General features: G+C 36.4%; 1 protein-coding gene and 2 non-coding genes across 3 annotated transcripts; 1 reads left to right on the forward strand and 2 right to left on the reverse strand.

Moving 5' to 3' along the window:
* Positions 1-14274: 14274 nt before the first annotated feature.
* Trnas-gcu lies at positions 14275-14356 on the reverse strand. Its single transcript has one exon. It is a non-coding gene; the product is annotated as a tRNA-Ser (tRNA).
* An 882-nt stretch (positions 14357-15238) lies between these two features.
* Positions 15239-15320, reverse strand: Trnas-gcu. The gene has a single exon. It is a non-coding gene; the product is annotated as a tRNA-Ser (tRNA).
* A 3143-nt stretch (positions 15321-18463) lies between these two features.
* Positions 18464-23887, forward strand: LOC110442915 (lithostathine-like). Its single transcript, XM_021486806.1, has 5 exons — positions 18464-18693; positions 21033-21178; positions 21860-21942; positions 22207-22294; positions 23011-23887. The coding sequence occupies exons 1-5, from the start codon at positions 18476-18478 to the stop codon at positions 23229-23231; spliced, it is 756 nt and encodes a 251-aa protein (XP_021342481.1). The 5' UTR covers positions 18464-18475; the 3' UTR covers positions 23232-23887.
* The last annotated feature ends 506 nt before the right edge of the window (positions 23888-24393 follow it).

The raw sequence follows: 24393 nt of genomic DNA on the forward strand, positions 1-24393 counted from the left end.
GGATATTTCAAGAATGTTTTATGACCTTCGTAGACATGACAGCTTTCGCGTAAACGTTTGTCAATGTTTTTGCCATTGGTTGGAGTAGCGGTACAACAATCGTCATAATGGTGACATAGTTCATCACAATTACAATATAGACTACTGCAATCAAAATCACCGTCACAGTCCTCGACATCCGACGCTAGGGAGATACAGCAGGCGATGGACAGGGCAATTGACATCAACAGGCGACGCATTCTGTAACGACAGTTAACATTTAAGTAAACCGTAGTATCATCCCGAACATCAAAGAGGTGGTGACAAAGATTGACCGTTTGACCACGATCAACATTGGAATGGCTGTAACACACACTAAACCATATGAATGCAGTAGCACTCCAGATAACATATAAACAGTCCTGTGTATTATTATGTAAACATGTGAATAATGAAATATATAATGTACACAAGATAAGATAACTTTGAGAGTTGGGCATCTGTAGAAGCGGTGGGTTTCTGAGTCCTCTGCTAATGGGACAATGTAGAATCCAAAATTGAACTGTTTCCTGAATAGCAATATACGTAATCTCAGTTATATTACCTACTATTTACCCCCTAGAACTCCAGGGTTACGCTCACTCGCGAGGGAGCACACCCAATGATATAGATGTGACGTTTCGATGACTAGTCCGGTGGGTACAAAATTGTTTCACGGATGAAAATTGCAATCACAATGAAGCGCATTAATATGGGTTACAATATGAGAGTAAGATATTGGCTCATAAAATAACAATTCATCTTTCTCAACACTGAGTATGAATTTCGAGAGCAACGTACATAAAGTAGGTTTGATATATTCAGACTGTAAACTTAGACCTCATATGATAAGATCGCATTGCATTTGAAAGAAAGTCCAGGTATCACAATGTTAAGTAAAATTGTTATTTTGGCCAGTTTATTAATTGGTTTTGTTTAAAAGAGTTGAATAGTATAATCAAGGTAAAACATTAACATTAACTCCATCCTGAAGCATTTGTTTAAGTACAGTTCCTGTAGTGGACAGCTTATTATAGCTGGTGCAGTGGTAAAACTTACCTTGAAAAACAAATCTTAGTGTTTCATCTCGGATTCCCTCTGTGCTTTGTTTCAAACATTAATTAAAAACAATAACCAAGGTAATATAACATTTGTCTTTGGTTAAAAAGTCTCGAGTCCTTTACATAACACAGATTTGGTTGTAAATACTTACAGTTTTGAGGATGTCATGATGATGAATAGAACAGAAAGTCTGTCTACCTGTGATCTGGTGTATCCCTGTATGTACAGCTACGTATTAAATAGCTACCACACCTTAGCTATCACTGCGTAGCTTATGCTGATTGGTCGATGTCTTGACGCACTGCATCAATTTTTAACGTGATATTGGGGTTTTAAACACCCAGACATTATAATCACCGTTACCATAACATGTCCTCAACATAGGAGGGCTTTCGTTCAACATAGGAGGGCTTTCGTTCAACATAGGAGGGCTTTCGTTCAACATAGGAGGGCTTTCGTTCAACATAGGAGGGCTTTCGTTCAACATAGGAGGGCTTTCGTTCAACATAGGAGGGCTTTCGTTCAACATAGGAGGGCTTTCGTTCAACATAGGAGGGCTTTCGTTCAACATAGGAGGGCTTTCGTTCAACATAGGAGGGCTTTCGTTCAACATAGGAGGGCTTTCGTTCAACATAGGAGGGCTTTCGTTCAACATAGGAGGGCTTTCGTTCAACATACAACTTTCGTTCACTATCTACAGATAATATATACAGATTCGGGAAACATACATTTAACGCAAAGAATCAAATATATGAGTTTGTCCAGTGTCTGTTTATTATCAACATATATTATTTACATAAACAAACTATTACATCCATATATGATCTTTCATTGTTATCACTGCTATCATCATGATACATTTATTGATTGGTTTATCGTTTTACTTATTTATTAATGTACTGTTAAATCTGGATTTTTGCTCAGTTTTCCGATTTGTGTATTACTTTCTTAATTTTCATATATAACAAGGCATCACAAGCGATACACATCCCTTCGCATTCACACGTTGTGATTTATGTAAGAGGAAATGAAATCGCTAGAGCGATGACATTAGTTTTTTCTAAATATAGTAAAAGTGACCTTGACCTTTAACGCAGTAACCTGAAACGCGAATTTATTCAAGGCATTGCCATACCATAAATTTGTGTGAAGTTTCATGAAATCGCATTCAGGAATGAAGTCGAAAGAGCAATGATAATTTAAAAAAAAGAAGTAAAAGTGACCTTGACCTTTAACACAGTAACCTGAAACGCGAACTTGTTCAAGGCATTGCCATATCAAACACTTGTATCAAGTTTTATGAAATTTTGTTGAGGAATGAAGTCGGTAGTTCGATGACAAAGTTTTTCTAAAAAATAATGACAGTGACCTTGACCTTCAACGTGTAAACCCGAAACGCGAACTTATTCAATGTATTGTCATACTACAAACTAATCCTCGGCACCAACGACGTGTCAGGAAATAAAGGTGATGCAGAAACTGTGGAAATAACATTTACAAAAGCTGTGGACAGTATTTTTTTCCAAACGCACATGTGTACATTTCCGGTATACTACCACGGAGAGGACAGTCCAAGCATATTCAAAATCAGTGAACACATTTATGCAGAAATAGTGTAAAAATGTAGAGCGAGTGAGCTACTTAGAAATAGACAAACCATTCCTTTATAAGGATGTCCCCATCAAAAGGCTCTATGACATGAATGACACTCAGGGGGTTCACATTAGTTTTCAGGGAGCAGACATGACTGTGGCATCCTATAAGGGAATTTTAGAACAAAGTAACAAACGAAATCGTAGTGACACTTCATTGGACAACCCTCCAGATGCCAAACAGGTTCGATGTGGTAAGCATTCATTTGAAACATGATGAGGTGTTGAGAACATTACTTTTCCAATGAACTTCTATGGCTCTTTCAATATATTAATGTTAATGGTCTGAATAATTCTGGAAAACGAAGAAATTTATTTTATTCGTTTCGGAAAATTCAATATAATATTTTGCCAAGAAATTCATTGTGGTGATGAAAGTACTATGCTTCAATGGAAAAGAGAGTGGAATGGAGAATGTGTTTTCTCAAGAGGTACATCCTCTTCTAGAGGAGTTGCATTTTAATTTCTACTTCTTTAGACAGTAAAGTTACTTAAACAGATATGGAGTTCTGTCCTTATACAAAAGGTGACCACTATGGCGTGCCTTGTATAAAAATGAGTATGTCAAAAATTAACAGAGGTCCAGGATACTGGAAAATGAATAGAAACGTCATAAACAATTATATATTCAAAGAAATATTTACCAAATTCTAGAATGAATGGAAAAACAGAATTAATCATTTTGAATCACTTCAGGAATGGTGGGCAATTACTAAGACAAAAATAACAGATAAATGTATATTTGTAAGTAAACTACTTAATGCTAAAAATAAAAAAAAATGAATATCTTGAAAAAGAGTAAAAAAATACTGATGGTAATCCTGAAACTATAAAACAACTAGAAAATCAAATCAGCTCGTACTATGAAAATAAGGCAAACGCTGCAAAGGTAAGAAGTAGGATAAAATGGTATGAAGAAGGTGAGAAATCCACTAGTTATTTTCTAGGTCTTGAAAAATGTAGAGCGTTGAACAAACTTTTGGTCTCAATTAAATGTGAAGACAGAAGCTATACAAATAATATAAACGATATACCTAAGGAACAAGTAAAGTTTTATAGTAATCTATTTAGCCCACCATCATCTGATGGTGGGCTATTCAAATCACCCTGCGTCCGTGGTCAGTCGTCCGTCCGTCGTCCGTCCGTAAACAATTCTTGTTATCAGTATTTCTCAAGAAGTACCAGAGGGATCTTTCTCAAATTTTATATGCAGGTTCCCCTTGATCCTTAGCTGTGCAGGGCAACTTTTGAGACTGATCGGATAAACAACATGGCCGACAGGCAGCCATCTTGGATTTTGATAGTGAAAGTTTGTTATCGCTATTTCTCAGGAAGTACTGGAGGGATCTTTCTCAAGTTTTATATGTAGGTTCCCCTTGGTCCTTAGCTGTGCAGGGCAACTTTTGAGACTGATCGGATAAACAACATGGCCGACAGGCAGCCATCTTTGATTTTGAAAGTGAAAGTTTGTTATCGCTATTCCTCAGGCAGTACCAGAGGGATCTTTCTCAAATTTTATATGTAGGTTCCCCTTGGTCCTTAGCTGTGCAGGGCAACTTTTGAGATTGATCGGATAAACAACATGGCCGACAGGTAGCCATCTTGGATTTTGATAGTGTGGGTTTGTTACCGCTATTTCTCCGGAAGAACTAGAGGGATCTTTCTTAAATTTTATATGTAGGTTCCCCTTGGTCCTAGCTGTGCAGGGCAATTTTAGAGACTGATCGGATAAACAACATGGCCGACAGGCAGCCATCTTGGATTTTGATAGTGAAAGTTTGTTATCGCTATTTCTCAGGAAGTACGGGAGGGATCTTTCTCAAATTTTAAATGTAGGTTCCCCTTGATCCCTCGTTGTGTATGTTATATTTTGAGACTGATCATAAAAACAAAATGGATTAAAAGAAGAACTAAACAGATCTTTCTCATATTGCAATGATCGATTCTATTTCTTTCACATTAAGTACTGTACTAGTAAATATGTGAAATGACAAACTCACTTTGAAGGTTGGCTTTCATACACATCAGTATTAAGTTTAGATCAAAAGTTACCTCAAAGTGCATTTACTGTTAACATGACTCGATCAAACAGATAAGAGGAAAGAAGAGAAAAGATCGAACTGACAAAGAACTAATGAAGATGGTACAAAGGTGGGCGCCAAGATCCCTCTGGGATCTCTTGTTACTACTGAAGGAATAGATGTTGATGAAGCAAATAATCTACTACAGAATGTAGAGGCAATTGTTGCAAATGAGGTAAGAACTGACGTTTAGAAATTGCCTACTGAAAATGAAATTTATTCGTCCATTAGTAATTTGAAAACCAATCGGTCACCTGGTATGGATGGTATTATTGCAGAGTTTTAACAAACCTACTGGAATTTAATAAAGCACCAATTTACTAATGTCATAATAGATATATTCCAAACAAAAGAGCTATGCCCATCTCAATACAAGGGTTTGGTAACCCTTTTGTACAAACAGGGAGAAAGGGAGCACATACAAAATTGGCGCCCAATCACTCTCCTAAATACAGTTACAAAATTAATACAAAAATTCTTGCAGAACGCATTTAAAAGGAACTTCCAAATATTATTCATAGCGACCAGAAGGGATTTGTAAAGGGAAGAAACATAGAAGACAGGATTCGTTTACTCCAAGATATTATCGAGTACTCCGATGAAGAAAATAAAGGCGGAAGTATTATTTATTTAGATCAACAAATGGTATTTGATCGGGTGGAATGGGAATGGGTAGAAATGTGTCTTAAAAAATTTGGATTTGGGAAAGTAATTATAGAATGGATAAAAATGACATATAAGCAATCATCTAGTCACATCCTTACAAATGGCTTTATTTCAAAACCATTTAAGTTATCACGTTCCGTAACACAAGGGTGCCCGATATCACCGTTGATTTATATCCTCCAAGCTGAACCCATGACATGTTCTATTAGGAAAAATGTAACAATAAAAGGAATTGATATTCCGTATAGTAAAAATTTAAAAAAAATGAAATTGAATTGATCCAAATCAATATGCTTGCCGACGACTCACAATTATTTGCTGGTAATGAGAAATCTATTCCTTTAATCTTTAAAGTTTTAAACCAATACGAAAAGGCATCTGGTGCCAAAATAAATAAGAAAAAAACAAAAGGTATGTACATAGGTACATGGAAACAGAGACCTCCTAACTTTAAGGAAATTACTTGGGTAGAGCGAATAAAGGCTCTTGGGATAACGCATGCTTATGGAATAAACTTGGATGAAATTTGGGAAGAAAAAAAAAGAAAAATTGAGCCAACCATACATTGTTGGAAAAAACGAAATCTTTCACTTCAAGGATTTTTATTTTATAATAAAATCATTAATACTCTCAACTATCAACTATGAAGTATCACAGACAATCATACCACAGAAACATTAAATCACCATAAATAAGATAATTTACACATATTTATGGAACTCTAATGTAAATGAAGTTGCAAAAGAAACATGTTATAGAGAAATCAAAATTGGTGGACTAAATATGATTGATCTTGACTCAATGGAGACGTTAAAGGGTATTAAGAATATATACAAGATCATTCACTCAGAACTACAATGCTGGAATGCGTTGGGGAAATACTTGCTTAAAAAATATGATTCTACCTTCTCTCAAAATTTCTTTTTGTGTAAATGTAACACCACAAAATCACTAGAATTACAAAATATTCCACAGTTCTGTAAGCTCTCTCTTCAAGGTTGGCAGGTTATGCTAAAACGACGTTCGGTCAAAAAAAAATAAAAAAATCAAAAATCAAAGGATATTTGGAAACACAAATATTACATTAAAAAAATCCGATCTTCCTAAAAAAACTGGACAAAATAAAATATAATGAAAATAAAAGACATATGGAGTGAAACTTGTATGAAGTTTCATGAAATTCCGTTGAGAAATGAAGTCGCTATGAGCGATGACAAAGAGTAACAAACGTCCATACGTACGGCTGGAATCCTACGTTGCGAGGGGATAAAATACCTGGTACTATGTCCTTTCCATATTATATTACCAAAACAATTATCAGCGACATTTAGAGCTCAGATTTATAGGCCAATATTCTAAATTAGATTGCAGACATCTGATCACGCGCCTGCAAATGTGATACGATATATACCAGTTGTAATACGGTACAGCATGTCTATTTTCCGTGAAATATGATTCTGTTATTACCTGAGAGACAAACACGAATTCAAATAATTCGCTCAGTTTAATACCGTCATTCTCGTATTAAGGTAAACAGTAATCTCATCAAATGGTCTATTTATTGCCAATCCTGCTCTTCGCCAACGGTTTTATGTACGAATTATAACCACACAGCATCAAGATGATGATTACCATGACCAGGAATACAACTGTGACGTAAATTAAAAGCAAATTGTTTTCTGTATAACGTGCTGTGTTCTCTTTACATTAATTACGCATTTGACGGAACAAACAGTCGTTAAAAGTGAACATTTCTTAACAATGGATATTCGTAAAATTCAAAATTGTGTACAAACTTCCGCAACTTTGTTTTCTTTTTTTCTTCGGTTTAGGCTGCTATACTTTTAGTAAAACATTTACTGCTGAGTTCAGACTGCAGAGCGCAAACAGATTTATTACCCTATCACCAGAGCCGGTAGTATTACTATATATTATTCCAATTTTTCTATGATAACTGTCCCCGATTCATTCGGAAACTATGCATGACTGTTGGACACCCGATCATGTATCAAAATATCGCATTGACAAAACATCTCCAAGATGTAGCCTTTTTGTGGTTGATAGTATTATTTTAACACTAGTTTACTAATCAGTTGGCACCACCTTAGTTAGACGAGAAGACTATTCTGACCCTTTGATGTGCATCAACAGAATATCGCGGTGACGTAACGGTAAAATTGACTGGCTATGAAGTCGGGTGTCGCTCCTCTGTAATAGCCTAGCGATTTGCCAGGTTTTATTTACTTGAGACCAATCAAATAGCTAGTCGCGTGCCTGCAATTGTCATATTGCTATAACATATTCCATGGGTGCAAGTAGCGAACGTGAGCGTAACCCTTGCAGTGTCGAGGATGGTTCACTCACGACGGTTAACACAGCACTAGTTATCTGACATCCTCGGTATTCCCGGCGTTACGCTCACTTCACACTCTACTTGATTGGTATCAGGTAAAAATAGCCTAACCAATCACCGGGCTGATAGATAGATATATTTTTTATGTAGATCAAAGGATCAGACTAGTCTTCTCGTCTCATCCACAAGTGGTGCACACTGAAACTTCGAATATTTGCTATGACATTTCCCAAGGGTTCAGAGAGCAAAGTAAGAATAACCACTGGAATATCGAGGATGGTTATCTGATGACAGTGAAAACAGCACTAGTAACATGATGACAGGTCACACAAGCTATATAACCTGTTGACAGGTAACACAACCCTAATTATCTGTTGACAGATAACACAACTCTTATTACCTGTTGACAGGTAACACAAATCTAATTAACTGTTGACATTTAACACCACCATAGTTACCTTATGAGAGTAAATACAACTCTAGTTACCTGTTGACAGGTAACACAGCACTATTTACCTGTTGACAGGTAACACAACACTAATGACATTTTGACAGTAAACGCATTTTTTTTACCTTATTGCAGCTAACATAGTATTAGTTACTTAAAGCGTCTAACCCGTAAAAGCTTAAGCTGATCATGGTGGTGTTGTGACTACACCAGGTATCTGTTGGAATATCATATTCGATACTGAAAAGCATATGTATTCGCATGGAGTCAGTATCCTCCCCGTCATGATACGGGTCCTTATCAGACTGTTCCTCCTCAGTTGATTCTGAGCCAGAGGTGTCATTATCTGAATGCTGGGCTTGACGGTTTTGCTTTTGTTTCCAACGTTTCGTTAATTCAGAGGAGGAGGATGACGACGACGACCGATCCCTATGAAATCAGCGTGCTAAATTGGCTAATGGGTGTCAGAATTTGCGCTTTCAGAGTCAGTATCATCACTATTTTCTGACGGTACTACGAAAACAGCATTTCTTAATAATTGCCTTCCTTTATTTGCGGTTGGGATCTCACAGTCATCTACTTTAGCGAGTCTAAGATGTTCGGCATATGCTTTAGTGACAGTTCCATCGAGTTGATTCTTTATCATAAAACGTACAGGCGACGTCTGTGAAATTACCCTATAATACGGTTTCCACTTATTTTCTAGTTTATTTTTCCTTATATGCTTGCGACAATAAACAGGGTCCCCCACCTGCAATTCTATTGGTTTACTCTTTCCATCGGCATATCGATCCTGTTGTTTCTTAGCTTTCTTAAGATTTTGATGAACCAACATAAACGATTGATGTTGTTGTTCTAGTGCAATTTGGCGTTTCCTCCCCGACATATTTACGTCGAGGTCGCAATAAATTGTCAACCGGTAAAACCACATCACGGTTGTACATTAAGAAAAACGGGGGAACTTTTGATGATTCGTCTATGTTAAAACGTACAGCTGAGAGAATTTCATTCAAGTACACGTCCCAAGCTGTCGTGTCATTGGCTAGTTTCTTAGATAGAAAGCGTAAAGTGTAAATGTTAAGTTCGATGAAACCTTTTAACCTTCGCATTACTCTGAGGATGGTAAAATGAAGTAGTAACATGACTTATATAACCCTATTCTTATTCGCTGTCCCACTGTCGGTTAATATCTGTAATGGCGCCCCTACCTCGGAAATATTTCCTCTATCAGAAGGTGTGCTATATTCGCTGCACATTTGTCAGGAACAGCAAAACCTTCAGGCCAACCACCGTACCAAACCACAAAGCTGACAATGTTTTTATTTCCGGATAATGATCTAGGATAAGGACCTGACAGGTCGAGTCCTTCCTCAGCAAATGGGACTGGTGGTATATCAGTTTCTTTTAATGGTGGTTTCTGGTTTTGTAGACGGCGTTGTTGACATGAGATACAATTATAAATGTACTGATACAGGCGTTTATATAAATTTGGTCAAAAACAATTCTGTGTGATTGTCTCAAAAGTTTTGTCAATACCCATATGTCCATTTTCATCGTTACATTTTGTGACTGCCTCGATGGTAAAGTGTGCAGGTACATAAAGTCTGATGTTAGGTTCAGTGTCAGGGTTTGTGATGTAATATACCATGTCCTCACCTAACAGGTATTTTCTCTGAATGGCATTCCGAGCCTTGTTTTCTTCCAATGCAGCTACTAACTCTACAATAGTGGTATCTTTTGATTGTTCTGATTTCATATCTAGATCTGGCCATGTCGGAATTCCCTTATCTGGGGTTTGATCATGCGGTATTTGGCAACTAGCAAAATACCTTGGGGTGAAATTATTAGAATTCAGAACACCCATCTCATATGTTTTATCTGTAACATCGGGACATATGTCCTTCTCGTCCGTCAGTTCTCTCAGTCTATTTTTCATTTGAGACCTAGATAACAAATCTGCACAGGCGTTTTCCGTCCCTAGTATATATTCTACTGTACAGTTATACCCCGATATTCCTAGGGCCGACAACTGAATTTTGTAAACGTTACTCTGTCCAGCGGTTTTGCTCCGAGAAGAGACATTCATTTTAGTCGCTGCCTATTTTGGCGACATTCGCTCTGAATATGTCCTCGTTTTCCTCAAAACCAACACTCAATTCCCCTTGGATATTGAATTGGCTCTTTCCTTTCTTTCCCTGCTCTGCCTTTCCTTCTACAGTCTCTGTTTACAAGACCCATTTTGCCACAATAGGAACACCTTGGGGCCGCTCGGTTGTGCCCGATATCCATTGGCACCGCTCCAGCGCCAACGTCTGACGCAATCCACCAACAAATTAAACTATCCGCTGCCACTCAACAGCTGCATTGCCGACTTGTCAACAAAGGCCTCTGCAGCCAGAGCTAACAATCTCTAAAATCTGAACACTTTCATTCTGTTTTTGCTTTGGCATTATGAGTCCTGTTGATTGGGCTGTCAATTTATCTATTAACATTCCCACATTCGGTTACGCCATTTTGCAATAAGTGGTCAGATCCCCATAGCCACTTACCTGACAATTATGCCGTTTCACAGATCATCATCAGTCTCATCAGACGAGTTCTCTGGTACTCTCTATTCATCATATCGTTGAAAGGACCCTAACACTTCTTCTAGCGTGTGCTTCCTCGATGGTTAACATTTGACAGTCCTTAACTATGGTTTACTATCCTGACCCGTTCGTGATCCTGGTCACGGGCACCTATAAATCCTACCAAGTGTCACACAATACACGGACAACACATGTCGACTTAGTATTTTATTCACTTCGCATTGACGCCGCGACATTCTTATCCTGCCCACTACTGGAGCAGACTCTCTCTCTCCGGTCTTTTGGAGCCCTCTCTCAAATTGCCCATGCAAGTTCGTTTTATCAAATCTCGAAGTACATATCTTATTAACTATTCATGACCCCGTACCACTCCTTTGTTCATATATAATTAGGCAATTTAATCTAATTTCTAATGTAATTTCCCCTACCAAAACAGCAATGCTAGATGTACCATATGGCAATGTCAGTTACCTCTGTCTGGTTTGGGGAGTTCACACTCTCGTTCATATCTCTATGTCAGCCATAACGGACCTGGTCGCCACTAGATGGATAGATAATCGGCCTATATTGTTACAAAATGGCTGACTCCTATTCCAAAGTCACCTTCAAGGTAAAAATGGAGGTCTGGATAGGAGAATGATGAGGTAGATGATGGGTTTACTCCAGAAATAATAGTACCAGGGACTGAAAATATACAGCAGGAAAATAATAAGGGCATGCTAAACATTTAAACAAAACAATTGCTGACGCTTTGGCAGGAGAAAAGGCAATATCTATCATAACGTAAAGAGAGCTTAGAAATGATACGAATGATACGAACATCTTCGAGTACCGCTCTCTATAGCTCCACGGAATAAGTCATGACAAAATGCAAGGAATGCGGTTAACTATTTTATTGGTTTCGGGAATAAAAAAGCTAACCAATCGTTAGGCTGTTATCTGTCCTGTGACGATTACAGAGGAGCAACACCCTAATTTAAGCCGGAAAACTTTGCAAGACGCTTTCACGCGATTCTTTGATATAATCTTTGATGTACATCAAAGGATCAAACTAGCTTACATGTACAATCCTGAAGTAGGCGCTTACACTTAGGCTGTAGAAAAGCTGTGTGTTTCCAGAGCACAATCAATGGATTTGAAATATTAGACATAAAAGGATAAGAAAAACATGAGCAGACAGTAGAGGAGAACTAAACCAGGGTTGTGTACAAGAATCTTTCAAAACGCACCACAGTGGTCGGTTTTTCAATTATACAATTGATAAGCATTAACGGAAACGTCTTGGATCACCTCTACTGAACATTTTGCATGCAACACAACATCTAAAACCAAACTCATTTTAAAACCACAAAAAAACTCAATATATAGAACATTTGCTGTAATTCAATAGGGAAACTCAAAACAATGTGTAAGACTTTTGATGAAATCAAAGGGTTAGACTTTTGATGAAATCAAAGGGTTAGACTTTTGATGAAATCAAAGGGTTAGACTTTTGATGAAATCAAAGGGTTAGACTTTTGATGAAATCAAAGGGTTAGACTTTTGATGAAATCAAAGGGTTAGACTTTGGATCAAATCATTTGTTAGACTTTAGATCAAATCATTGGGTTAGACTCTGGATCATGGATCAAATCATTGGGTTAGACTTTGGATCAAATCAATGGATAAGACTTTGGATCAAATCAATGGGTAAGACTTTGGATCAAATCATTGGGTTAGACTTCGGATCAAATCAATGGGCTACACTCTGGATCAAATTAATGGGTTAGACTTTGGATCAAATCATTGCATAAAGTATGGAAACCACGTGGTAGTCTTAATTACAACGAACAACCAGATTTCGATCCCTACTTTTAGAATTGTGTCTAGGAACGTTCTGGGATATTTAGACATGGAATTCAAAATCCAAAAGTCCTATGGAATGATAGACTGGCTATGAGTATCCAGAAAATTATCCACAAAGCATACCATATAGCGGGAATTCATTGGTAATATGGATTTTGTAATGTAAATTGGAAAATGGATATTTAAACCATACGAAAACATTCCTTAAAAGAAAGATATTTTCTGTACAAGAAAGTCTTAAGATGTGAAACACTGGGTCAATATTGTGACTGATGTGCTTCTAGGAAATGGATGGTCTAGTGACCAAATGGATTATAGATATCTACAATGCTGGTCTTCCAACAGAAAGATGGGCCAGGTAGTGATTCAGTTACCATTGAGCGACGAAAAAGTAACCATTTTTGGTATACCTATACAACTACACTCTGTTCCAGATATGGTAGCAGCGTTGAACATGTACAATCTTGTGAATCGAGTAAACTCGCATTACACCATGTAGAAAAAACACATTGGAACATTGGTTAAGTGATTAAAAGCTTTAAGTAATTGTTACAACGGACACAAACGAACTCTTGATAGTATTTGTGACATGTTCTAGTCAAAATTTGTCTTGTATAAGCTTAGTAGCATGTTGTGTTGCATCGTGTGTTTATATAGATAGCAGTAAGTGAACTCTGGGGTTATACTACTGATAAGGCTTTTCAAACATATGCGTTATACTGACATTTCTCAACGTACTTCACATTGAAATTTTGTGATAAATAAGTGAAATAGGGCTGAGGTACTGAAAAAAGCTGCTTAAGTATGAAAAACTTTAATCTTACTTTCTATTTATATTTCGAATCGTTCATATATAGTAACTCAAATTTGACTTAACACAAAACCAGTTTATATGACATTTAGACAGAGTTTGAATATAGACATGTTAAATGATCGTTAATTGTAATTATCTACGTCAATATCTATACCCTTTGTGATATTTAAGATAAGACTCACGTGCGAAGATTTATATCCCTAAGCACATGTTTATATTTACTTTCTTAGAATGAATCATTACCATTGTCCATCAGATTACACAACATATTTAGTGTAATAGCCTTTACCTTGTGGACACTGAGCACAGGTAACTGTTCCTACACTTAGTGTCACCCGTCGCTCAAAACTCAGATAATTATCTTCATTGAACGTATTTAATTATGATTTGATGTTTTGTAAGGCAGTTAGGTTCTAGACTCTGTACGGAACACATCGGAAAAATTTGGAAACCCCATGATATCCCGCCGTCAAGTCGAAAGTTATCTATAATTAGATTTCAAAATTAAAATTGTATCAACTCTTACGTCGTCATTTCAACTACATTTCGTATACAAAACGTGCGGAAAACCCGTCTGTTAGTACTTCCAGACGATTTCTGTCGTACGTTCCTATTGTGATGTGTACTAAATGGTCAAGTCATATGGTGTACTTAATGGTCAACAGTCATATGGGGTACTAAATGGCTCCTTTGTTTGACTTTCTGCATTAACAATGTTGGGGAAAAAATGATAAAAGATAATTTAAACGACGAGGATGGGATTCGAACCCACGCGGGGAGACCCCAATGGATTAGCAGTCCATCGCCTTAACCACTCGGCCACCTCGTCTATTGGTAAAACATATTTGTATGAAATAAATCTTTCCATTCAATCTGACATTGAGTAAATTAATTGTAAATAAAGGCAACGTGAACAAAGGCTGACATAGATATACCTCCCCTTTCCCTATTCCGACCCCCACCCATAGGGAGGTGGTCTACAAGAGACTGAAGTAAGTGGACTCGTTTGTTTACACCGCAACAACAAGGGAATACCGAAGCGTCAACAAAACCATAATTACAACTTAAACGATAAAACTATGGCAAAATGTGAACAAAGGAAAGATTTACGTGGAGACATTGAAAATACACAAGGAGAATAAGACCAGATGTTCCGGCAGGGAAAGCGTCTTCTGCTTCATCGACGTCACCCGCCATGTAAATATATGTCGAATCCAAGTAATGTCACTAGCTATTTGCTTTCAAAGTATAAAGTGTGATCTTTGTCCGTGGTCTTGGATTTTTAATTCTTGACCGATGACCACCAAAATAAAAACAGGTATAAAACTTGATTTTACCATACTATTTTGTAAATATAAGCTCAATGTATTTTGTGGTTGATGAGATATCAAGTACATGAGGTTTTTTTATAGAGGATGCTTTGCTCGTGGTGTTTGACCTTTTCGCCTTACCCGAAGACCAATAATTTTTTTTTTTTTTTTATGGTGTATATAAACTAAATATGTTCAGGAGATACGTTGTACAGAAGCGTTTTACTATGGACGCATGTATATACAAACGGACGACAAAGTGGTTACAACATTTTGTATATGCCTCTTAGTGTGTGATATTAAAAGTAAAACAAACTCACAAAATAACTTATAATAACGTACTAGGGATGCATGCGTAATATATGCTAAAAAAAAGTATATTAATGAAAAATAACAATTAACGACGAGGATGGGATTCGAACCCACGCGGGGAGACCCCAATGGATTAGCAGTCCATCGCCTTAACCACTCGGCCACCTCGTCTGTTTATATCTGAGCTGCTGACAGGTATTTCTAATCTATGTTAAAGACATGTCTAGTGTATGCATAATACAAACGTCTATCTAAATATCAAACATTTACTGTGCATTTGATTGAGTTAATAGCTAACGTGTGTCAAGTCATCCTATACACCATAGTATATATTACAAATATATCTTGCATGATTGTACCAAATAGAAATAGTTTGGCACTATATTAAAAAGAAAATACAATAAGTAACGTTAGAAATACCGAATCATATTTTAATGATATATAAGAATACCAGTCTTTAAACCCCTGGCTATCGAGGATGGTTTTTAAATTGGTAGAGTGAGATCTGTGCCAACTAACCCTTTACGATTTCAACATCTCGTCCTATCTAACCCATTGGATAAACCAAAGAATGCTGAAGTACCAAATGACCAATATCCGACATCAAAATTGATAAAAGTAGTGCAAAATTAGAACAAATGAAATATATTCATGGAGACCATTGAAAACGTGAAAAGAGAAAATGACCATGCGTTCCTGAAGAGTATGTGTCCCCTGCTTCACCGACGACACCAACCAATAAAATCTAGGCCAATGTAGTGCCACGTGCTCAAAGCAGGACCCGAGTAATGACAAGGCAACAAGGCACACTAATAAGGATTACATCGATCTCCATATTACTCAAGGACATAGAATATTTATATTACTCAAGGACATGAATATGTATATTACTCAAGGACATAGAATATTTATATTACTCAAGGACATAGAATATGTAGATGACTCAAGGACATAGAATATTTATATTACTCAAGGACATAGAATATTTATATTACTCAAGGACATGGATTATTTATATTACTCAAGGACATAGAATATTTATATTACTCAAGGACATAGATTATTTATATTACTCAAAGACATAGAATATGCATATTACTCAAGGACATAGAATATTTATATTACTCCGGGACAAAGAATATTTATATTACTCAAGGACATAGAATATTTATATTACTCAAGGACATAGAATATGTATATTAATCAAGGACATAGAATATTTATATTATTCAAGGACATAGAATATTGATATTACTCAAGGACAAAGAATATTTATATTACTCAAGGACATAGAATATTTATATTACTCAAGGACATGAATATTTATATTACTCAAGGACATAGAATATTTATATTACTCAAGGACATAGAATATTTATATTACTCAAGGACATAGAATATTGATATAACTCAAGGACATGAATATTTATATTACCCAAGGACATAGAATATGTATATTAATCAAGGACATAGAATATTTATATTACTCAAGGACATAGAATATTTATAATACTCAAGGACATAGATTATTTATATTACTCAAGGACAAGAAGGCGACAGTCCAACATATTACATGAAATCCCATTTCTTACAAGGAAACTACTTGTATCAGTTTTTTTAGACACCTTGTCTAATCTGATCAATATCAAGCGTATCTCAAAGTGTCGGCATGAAAAATATCAATACGAAATTGCGGTTGTGAGAAACGTGCTGAACGTAAACATCCGGTAAGTAGAGTTGATTTCTCTGTTTGTATCATTTTTCGGATAGTTATTCAACCAAAATTGTTATATAATGTAGAACAATCCATAAACAAAAAGACGACAAAACGCTAGCTGTCGCCATACTATCAATTCCTACGTTACTAACCGTACAAGCAATGCATAATTGTCTTTAAAAACGTTGTTTTCACAGAAGGAGATTTATTTGAGAATATATTGCATGCATTCCTTAATACAATAATTGGCAAATAACAATATATGATGTTTCTTGCATCAGGAAACAAAAAATACCATCTCAAAAATACACCATGACAAAATCCAAACTGTAAGATTAAAAATAAGGATACCAACATAATCTAAGGAGAGAAACGCATCATGTCCATAGCGTTTGTACTAAATATGGAATACCCTTAGCTGGCTCTAGCTGCAAACGGACAAGCTCGTCATAATAAAACATCGTGTCGGCCTCGCTTGCTCGAGTTTCCTCTGTCATATTTCCGTTATTCGGAGCCTCTTTAGAAAATATGCGTAAGAACCACATAAACCAAGTTCAGAGTGACTTAAGAAGACGACAACAATTGCGAATCAACCTGATCATCATTACTACGGCTGTAATTTTATTTCGACATGATAAAATAGTTTTGTGATTGTGGTTGAGAAACACGATTTTTGTTTCTCATCGATGAATGATTCACTCGGACTTTGCCCTCGTCAAAGTGGTCAATCTCGGGGAAACAAAGACTGTATTTCCCTACAGCAATACGACCTTATTTGTTACAAACGTCTTAATCGCAGCCAGGGGACTGTTGTAGCCGCTCCTAACTAATATATACATGGATCACGCCTGTGTTGTCCTCGCAGGATCGAAACATTATGAAATAAATCCCTTGCTGTATTTAGTTACTTGATGTTTAAGTAAGGGGCGACTAATGTGTGACCCTTTGGCATAGGGGTTTTTCTTCTGTATTCTGTTATAAAATAATACCTCGGAAACCAGTCATCAATTAACATTTAAAACGTCACCCATATTAATAGGATTCCAGTGGCAGACCTGGGTATGTTTGCATTTTGTTTTATACTTCATAGATTCAGATTGATCATTGTCATGGCCGTGTTTTCTTTAGGACGGTAACAAACGGTGATTAAGTTGTAATATTATTGAAATATAGATCTCTTTTTGCAAATTTCTCAACTACCGTCGTCAAAGGAATCCTTTTTTTTATAAAATATATAACGAAGATTTTGACTCAGACATTTGAAATGGGCTGTAAAGATTTCAAAAAATGGACCAATAAACGGGCTGCTTTACCGTCAAATTCGCCTTATTTCATTAATGTTTGTACAACAAACTTCCATTCGACAATGAGGGGAATTTGTTTCCTGGATGTTGTTTAAGTACATACTTGATTTTGTTTTGTACAAAACGTTATCTTGTTATTACGCGGTGGCCAAACACTTAAAAACACTTCACTGGTTCGAGTGATAAAATGACGGGAGATACTTGCATAAGACGCGGTCATGTTCAGTTAGGATGTCTCAAGATGAACATTTGTCAAGATTTAACTTCCTTCCTTACACACCCATATTAGTCCTTTCCGTTCCATCATGATATGTGCAGGACAGCTTCTGATGCATTTCATTGCTCAGCCGGCGTCAAGCTGGGGCAGAACTCAATTTTCTACAATGAATATGCTCATTTCGACTATATTCCCGTTCGTACTTCTCTCGTTTTGCAAATTATCAGACGGACAACCTCTGCCATCTGATCGCCGGAGAACGGTAGACGATGCTCTCATGGAGCAGAGGATACTTTCGAATATCAGGTAATCATTTTAGCTCAGACTGATAACGTCTGCCCATCCTTTTTTTTTTTTAAAGGTCTCCGTGTTTTTTGTTTGATCTTTTATTTCACCATTATATTGAATCGTTTAATAAGAATAAGGTAATGTCCATTTTTGCTAAAAAAAAACCATCTACATGAATACTTTTAAGAAAAAGGGTGCAACACGTTTAAAAGTGGGGGAATTGCGATCAAAATAGTTATAGTTAGTTTCACATTGCCCGTTATGGTCTGTTTTAGATAAGCCGCCTCTACTTTTGGTTCATTTGTTAGGAAAGAATTCATGTTTAACTCAGTAAGTTGTGGAATGACACATAATCTATAATCAAGATACGTACATGTATCGTTGACGTTATCGTTATCGTCATCGTTTTCGACAAGAAATAAATGATTCTAAAACAAGTTGATACCTTAGAGTTCCGACCTAAGTTTGTTTTGTCAACTTGCAGCGGAGTTCAATCTTATTTATACTAGTAGCAAAATTACGGTAGAGAATAAATATGACCTCCAAGACTCCATATGTTGTTTTCATTTTATTAAAATTTATCAATAAACAAATTGAAAAAAAAAAGATACTTCTATTTTATTAGCATAGTTTAATATGTTATTTAATCTTATGGAGTTTTGAAGCTACGGTGCCATTATATCGACTAAAGACTAACTGCTAGGTACTGGTATGTTTACCAGTCACACATTAAATACTGGGACTAGAACTTTTGTAAGGTGACTATTTCAGATATCATATCAAAGTCCAGACCTGCAAATATGAAATAATATAATTTATACACCATATACAAATCTTATACTCTGTATCAGACATCTTATTTACTTTATTAGATACAGCAGGAACTTTATAAGGTATTTCACCAAATTGTTCTTGTTATAATGTTTTACCAACGATTTCTCTAAATAATTTTGATGTCTTGTCATAAAAGCCGTCTATGACTGAAGTTTGACCCAGTATACTTATTAGATATCTAAATAGAGATCAGGCTGTATCATACAAATCCACAGGGAGAGAAAGAAGTAGTATTCCGGATGGTATCAAGAGTTTCCAATATTAAACAATCAGATACTAACAATATAACTATGAGAAGAATATGGATTTTGAAAATAATGGGCATATAAATAAGAAACTTCCTACCATCTCAACGGAGCATTAAAATAACATTAAAATATATATTTTTTTAAACGAGCTGATTTCAGTAGCTTTCATTATTTTTTTACTCATAGAACACATAAGGATACAACCTTACAAGCAACATCAATTAAGGATACAACCTTACAAGCAATATCAATTAAGGATACAACCTTACAAGCAACATCAATTAAGAAAAAGACATTTGAATATGATCATAAATGTGAAATGTATACCTACCCTGTATAAATGTACGCTATGATCGGAGTGTGCTCCTCCCAAAGTATAGGTCAGTTCAATAAGCGTTCATCTTCCGGCACGTGGATCTATCAATAGAACGCGAGATTCTAGTAGGGTCACATAGGTCACTGAAGAGGTGTTACTGTGCCTAGAAAGGGACACTTTGATATTTTGGCAAATATTGGGCGATAAACGATCAATAAAAAAGAAAATTTTACATAGTTCAAATATTTTGAGTCAAATGATGCTCTTTTTAAATCACTTTTCCAAACTAGAATTCCTTTTTAAAAAAAAAAGACTTATGAAAATGATGTCCAAATAAATACCGTCGAACAGCAAGTGAATTCAAAAAGGTTTGTTCTCGTAGTTATTTTTATCTTTAAACTTTCCGTGTAACCACAATCCTCAGCCAACAAAGCTGATATACTAATTAACAAACATGAAATATCATTGAGTGAAAATAACATAAAATAATTCTTTGCGTTGCATGCCTATTTTTTGAGAGTTTTCCCAAAAGTGTTCCGTTTTTGGACTCATTCAAACAACTACCGTTTCTATATATTATCTGCGTTAGTCACACGATAAAACCTGGATACATCATAACTGATAGTTGGGTTACATTACAGATGATAACGATGAATGACAACATACCGCTAAGTGTGTCCCCCACCCTACCCTACAGATGTTGGGTACACAAAAGGTGACCGCACTGCTCGTCTACCATGCACTACAAGAAACTTCACAGAGTGTCTCACGTATCTGGTCTTAACTAACAGTACAGATAAGTAATTTATATGAACATATCCGCCCATTGCCCGCTTGGCCGTTTGTAAATGATGAAAAACGTCAAGCTGAAGATGAACCAGATGACGTATTTATCTGTTTGTTCCATTCTGCTTGATAAAAGGTTTTTTTTTTCTGAATATGTCTGATACTGTTGTTAGGCCTCTGGTGATGCAACACTGTAGCAGCGAAGCTTCCGCTGACCAACTGTCGGAAATCCAGGACCTGACCAAGCGTGTTACGGTAATGGAGAAATGGGTTTTGTCTCAAAGTAATCAACGCATAGACGACTGCAATGCAACCTTCAGTGAGTACTTAATCAAAGATACATTTTCGACATAGACATGTTTTCACTATAGTATACATAGTGCAATATCAGAAATACCGAAGTTGGCACTACTTTTCTGGGGTCTCCCATCTTTGAAACCCTATGAACCAGCTCTCGATGCAGACAAGAATGCAGAGAATATAGTAGTGTGAATATCGATATAGGGGTTGGGGTCTATGTCTTTAAAGAAATTTGACGATTGGATTTTTTGTTTTTTGGATTTTTCTCCATTAACTATCACAATCTTCAATGTGTTCTTTGGGGTCTTAATCTCTTAAGTGATTTGACAAGTTAACTTGGTCTTGTCATTAACTCTTGATTTTTTTCTTAACTAAAGATAATCCAGTGCTAGTATTAAGTGATTTGACTCTTTCCAGAGTTCACTTATTATTCGGATATCAAATATCCCCCCTATGTATTTTGCAAGTGATTTGAAATAGAAGTCGCTTACCCTTCCGGGATATATTTTCTTTATTCTCATTGTACTTTTCCAAAGGTCTCCGTGTAATTCTTTCCTTAATTCATGTTTTGCAATAGTTTCAGCTAGTTGAAGTTCGAGTTCAGAATTTGTAGCGTCTTTATTAACAACGTGTAACATTACAATGCATTCAAAGTAAGTATATTTTACCCAAGTGTTAACAAATATCTGTTTGATTTCAGACACTTCCGACCGGTACCGAGGTGTGTACGAGGATCGATGCTATTACCTAGTTGGTAATGGCGAGTCCTGGACCGAAGCTCAGGTATCCTCAGTTATATTTTTCCATGTACGATAGTTATTTCAGTCATAAATACCACCATTTGAAAAATTTACTTATAACTGATATTACAGGCATTTTGCAACCTCTTATTCAGCATTGTTCTCATTTGCCGAAGATTCGCAAAACAAAGCCTAAATACAAAAGCTATAATGTAAAAAAACAACAAAGTAAGGTAGCACCTATTTAAAAATTTAGAAAGATGAAAAAAGTTGACATTTAAATTTAATGTTCTTATTTAATCAACAGGCTAGGTGTAAAAAACATGGGACGAACCTCGTGACCGTCACAAACCAGAACCTCGATTATTTCCTCTCAGGGATGTTAAGATTTCGCGGTAAGTGACGAAACAGGGAATATATAGAGGATATTTTATGGTTTTCCATTGTCCAACGAGTACAACAGATTCCGATATTTTCACAAAAGCAAAGCACGAGTAAAACATATCGGTTCATATTCTGCCTCAGGAGAAAAACTAGAACAGAGACTTTCCTATGAGTCCATTAGGTCCAACATATCAAGATGAGCGTATGCCTTACTGTGGGTTTGTATCGCTAACATGAATTTTAAAAAATTCAATAGGAAACAAATCCCCATTTTCGGCTACGGCTCAGGCTCGCGGAACCAAGAGGGACACTATCTTACCTATTGTATAACATTTTATTCTAGCAGATTAGGCCGTCCTTTTCTTTTCTGATTTATCAAAATAAGGCAAACACATTAGAAGCCTGTCGTATTAGAAGTGATACCTCGCTAGGTTAATGTTCGGGGTTTCGAGGTTGGTTTGATCACGTCAACAACTTGCAGTATATCATAACTCTTTCCCACGAGGATTAGAGTGTATGAATTGAGTGAATTTTCCCAACAATTGTTTAACTTTTCTTAAAATCTTTATGAAAAATGTTTTATAATTTCTTAAACGCTATTTGTTTCCTGTGAATAAAACGATTTCTATGTTTATTGCTCATATCATTTGTATATTGTTTCTTAAATCCCGAAAGAAAGAAACAAACGACATTTGGTTTAAAAATGTAAATAATTGATCTGTTTTAGGTTTATCTAAATGGTGGATAGGAGCCAGAAAGACGGGAGACACCTTCAGGTGGGTCACTGATCGCACTATCATCGATGACTACGACAAAAACTGGGACGGAGGTCAGCCCAGTCGTCGCGATGGATTTGATTGTGTTTATCGCCATGGGGCAACAGAAAAATGGCGTGATAATACCTGCACAACAGACGAAGCTGAAATTACTTCTGTCTGCCAAAGTTAGTATTGGTTATATCATAAGAACCGGGCAATATGTCAGTTGTTGTACGTGAGGGGAGGGAGGGGCTACTTCTCAATCGCGTAGCGCGAGAGATGTAAGCCCCGCCCCTCGAGTACGATAACTGACAAATTGCGAGGTCTATGATGTAACCGACTTGTTGCATAAAGTGTCACGCGACCATTGTTTTAGTAAAAGTTTGACATTTTCTCTAAAATATCACAACATGTCGGACTGCGTCCTAACCCAAGGCCAGTATTTTTTTCACCCGATGCATCTGATCTCTCATACACGGATTGAAAGTGACCTAGAAAGTATTACTAAAACTGTATCGGAAACTTTTTATATCTGCGGTCAAAGTTGACCAGGAAATGCCCGTTATAAAGACCCTGTTAGAAGTAAGGACCCGAAGGAGAAATGGTAAAAAAATGTGGTCGTTACATGTGAAAATTATATTAATTTTTATATGAAACCTACAGATGTAACGACAAGGTTCCACTGTAACGTGTCATTCCATCACAACACGAATTTATAATAATCTTATTCCGTGTTACATGTTACAAAATGAAAACAAAAGGTTCGTTCGCGGACTCTGTAAAGGTGAATTCTGTTCGTTCAGTTTTTGTAACAATTTTGCTGAATAAAAAAATATTACTACTTTCTATATTTGTACTTTTAGTTATTTCCCACGGTGACATTCCTTGTTAACAGGTTCAATGAGGTTCACAAGTTGGAAACGTTACATTTTCATTGGCAGACGAATGAGAATTGAGAAATGTATTGTACTCTGTAAAGGGGAGGAGCTTCCACTATCAGTAAAACCGTGTCAAATTGGTTGGTTATGCCAAGGCTAGATCAAAGGGAAAGTGACACGTAGAATCCAAAATATCGTATCATGAAAGACGGCAAACTCCAATTTCTCACCCGACACGATTTCTCACCCGGGTTAAATTGTGCCGTAACAAGCGGTTTATATATATATATATATTACATTTGCATGGCATTGTCACTATATATGCTATTTGAAAGCTGTGTCGTTGATGGGACTTGAAATACCATGCACCGCGAGACATAATTCTTAGCGTATTGAAATATCGCTGGGCATACTTTTATTACAACAAAAACAAGACCAAGGTCTGCAATATCTTACAAACTGCACATCGGTTGT

This window comes from Mizuhopecten yessoensis, unplaced genomic scaffold (assembly GCF_002113885.1).
Source record: "Mizuhopecten yessoensis strain PY_sf001 unplaced genomic scaffold, ASM211388v2 scaffold716311, whole genome shotgun sequence".
In the NCBI taxonomy this organism is placed as follows: domain Eukaryota; kingdom Metazoa; phylum Mollusca; class Bivalvia; order Pectinida; family Pectinidae; genus Mizuhopecten; species Mizuhopecten yessoensis.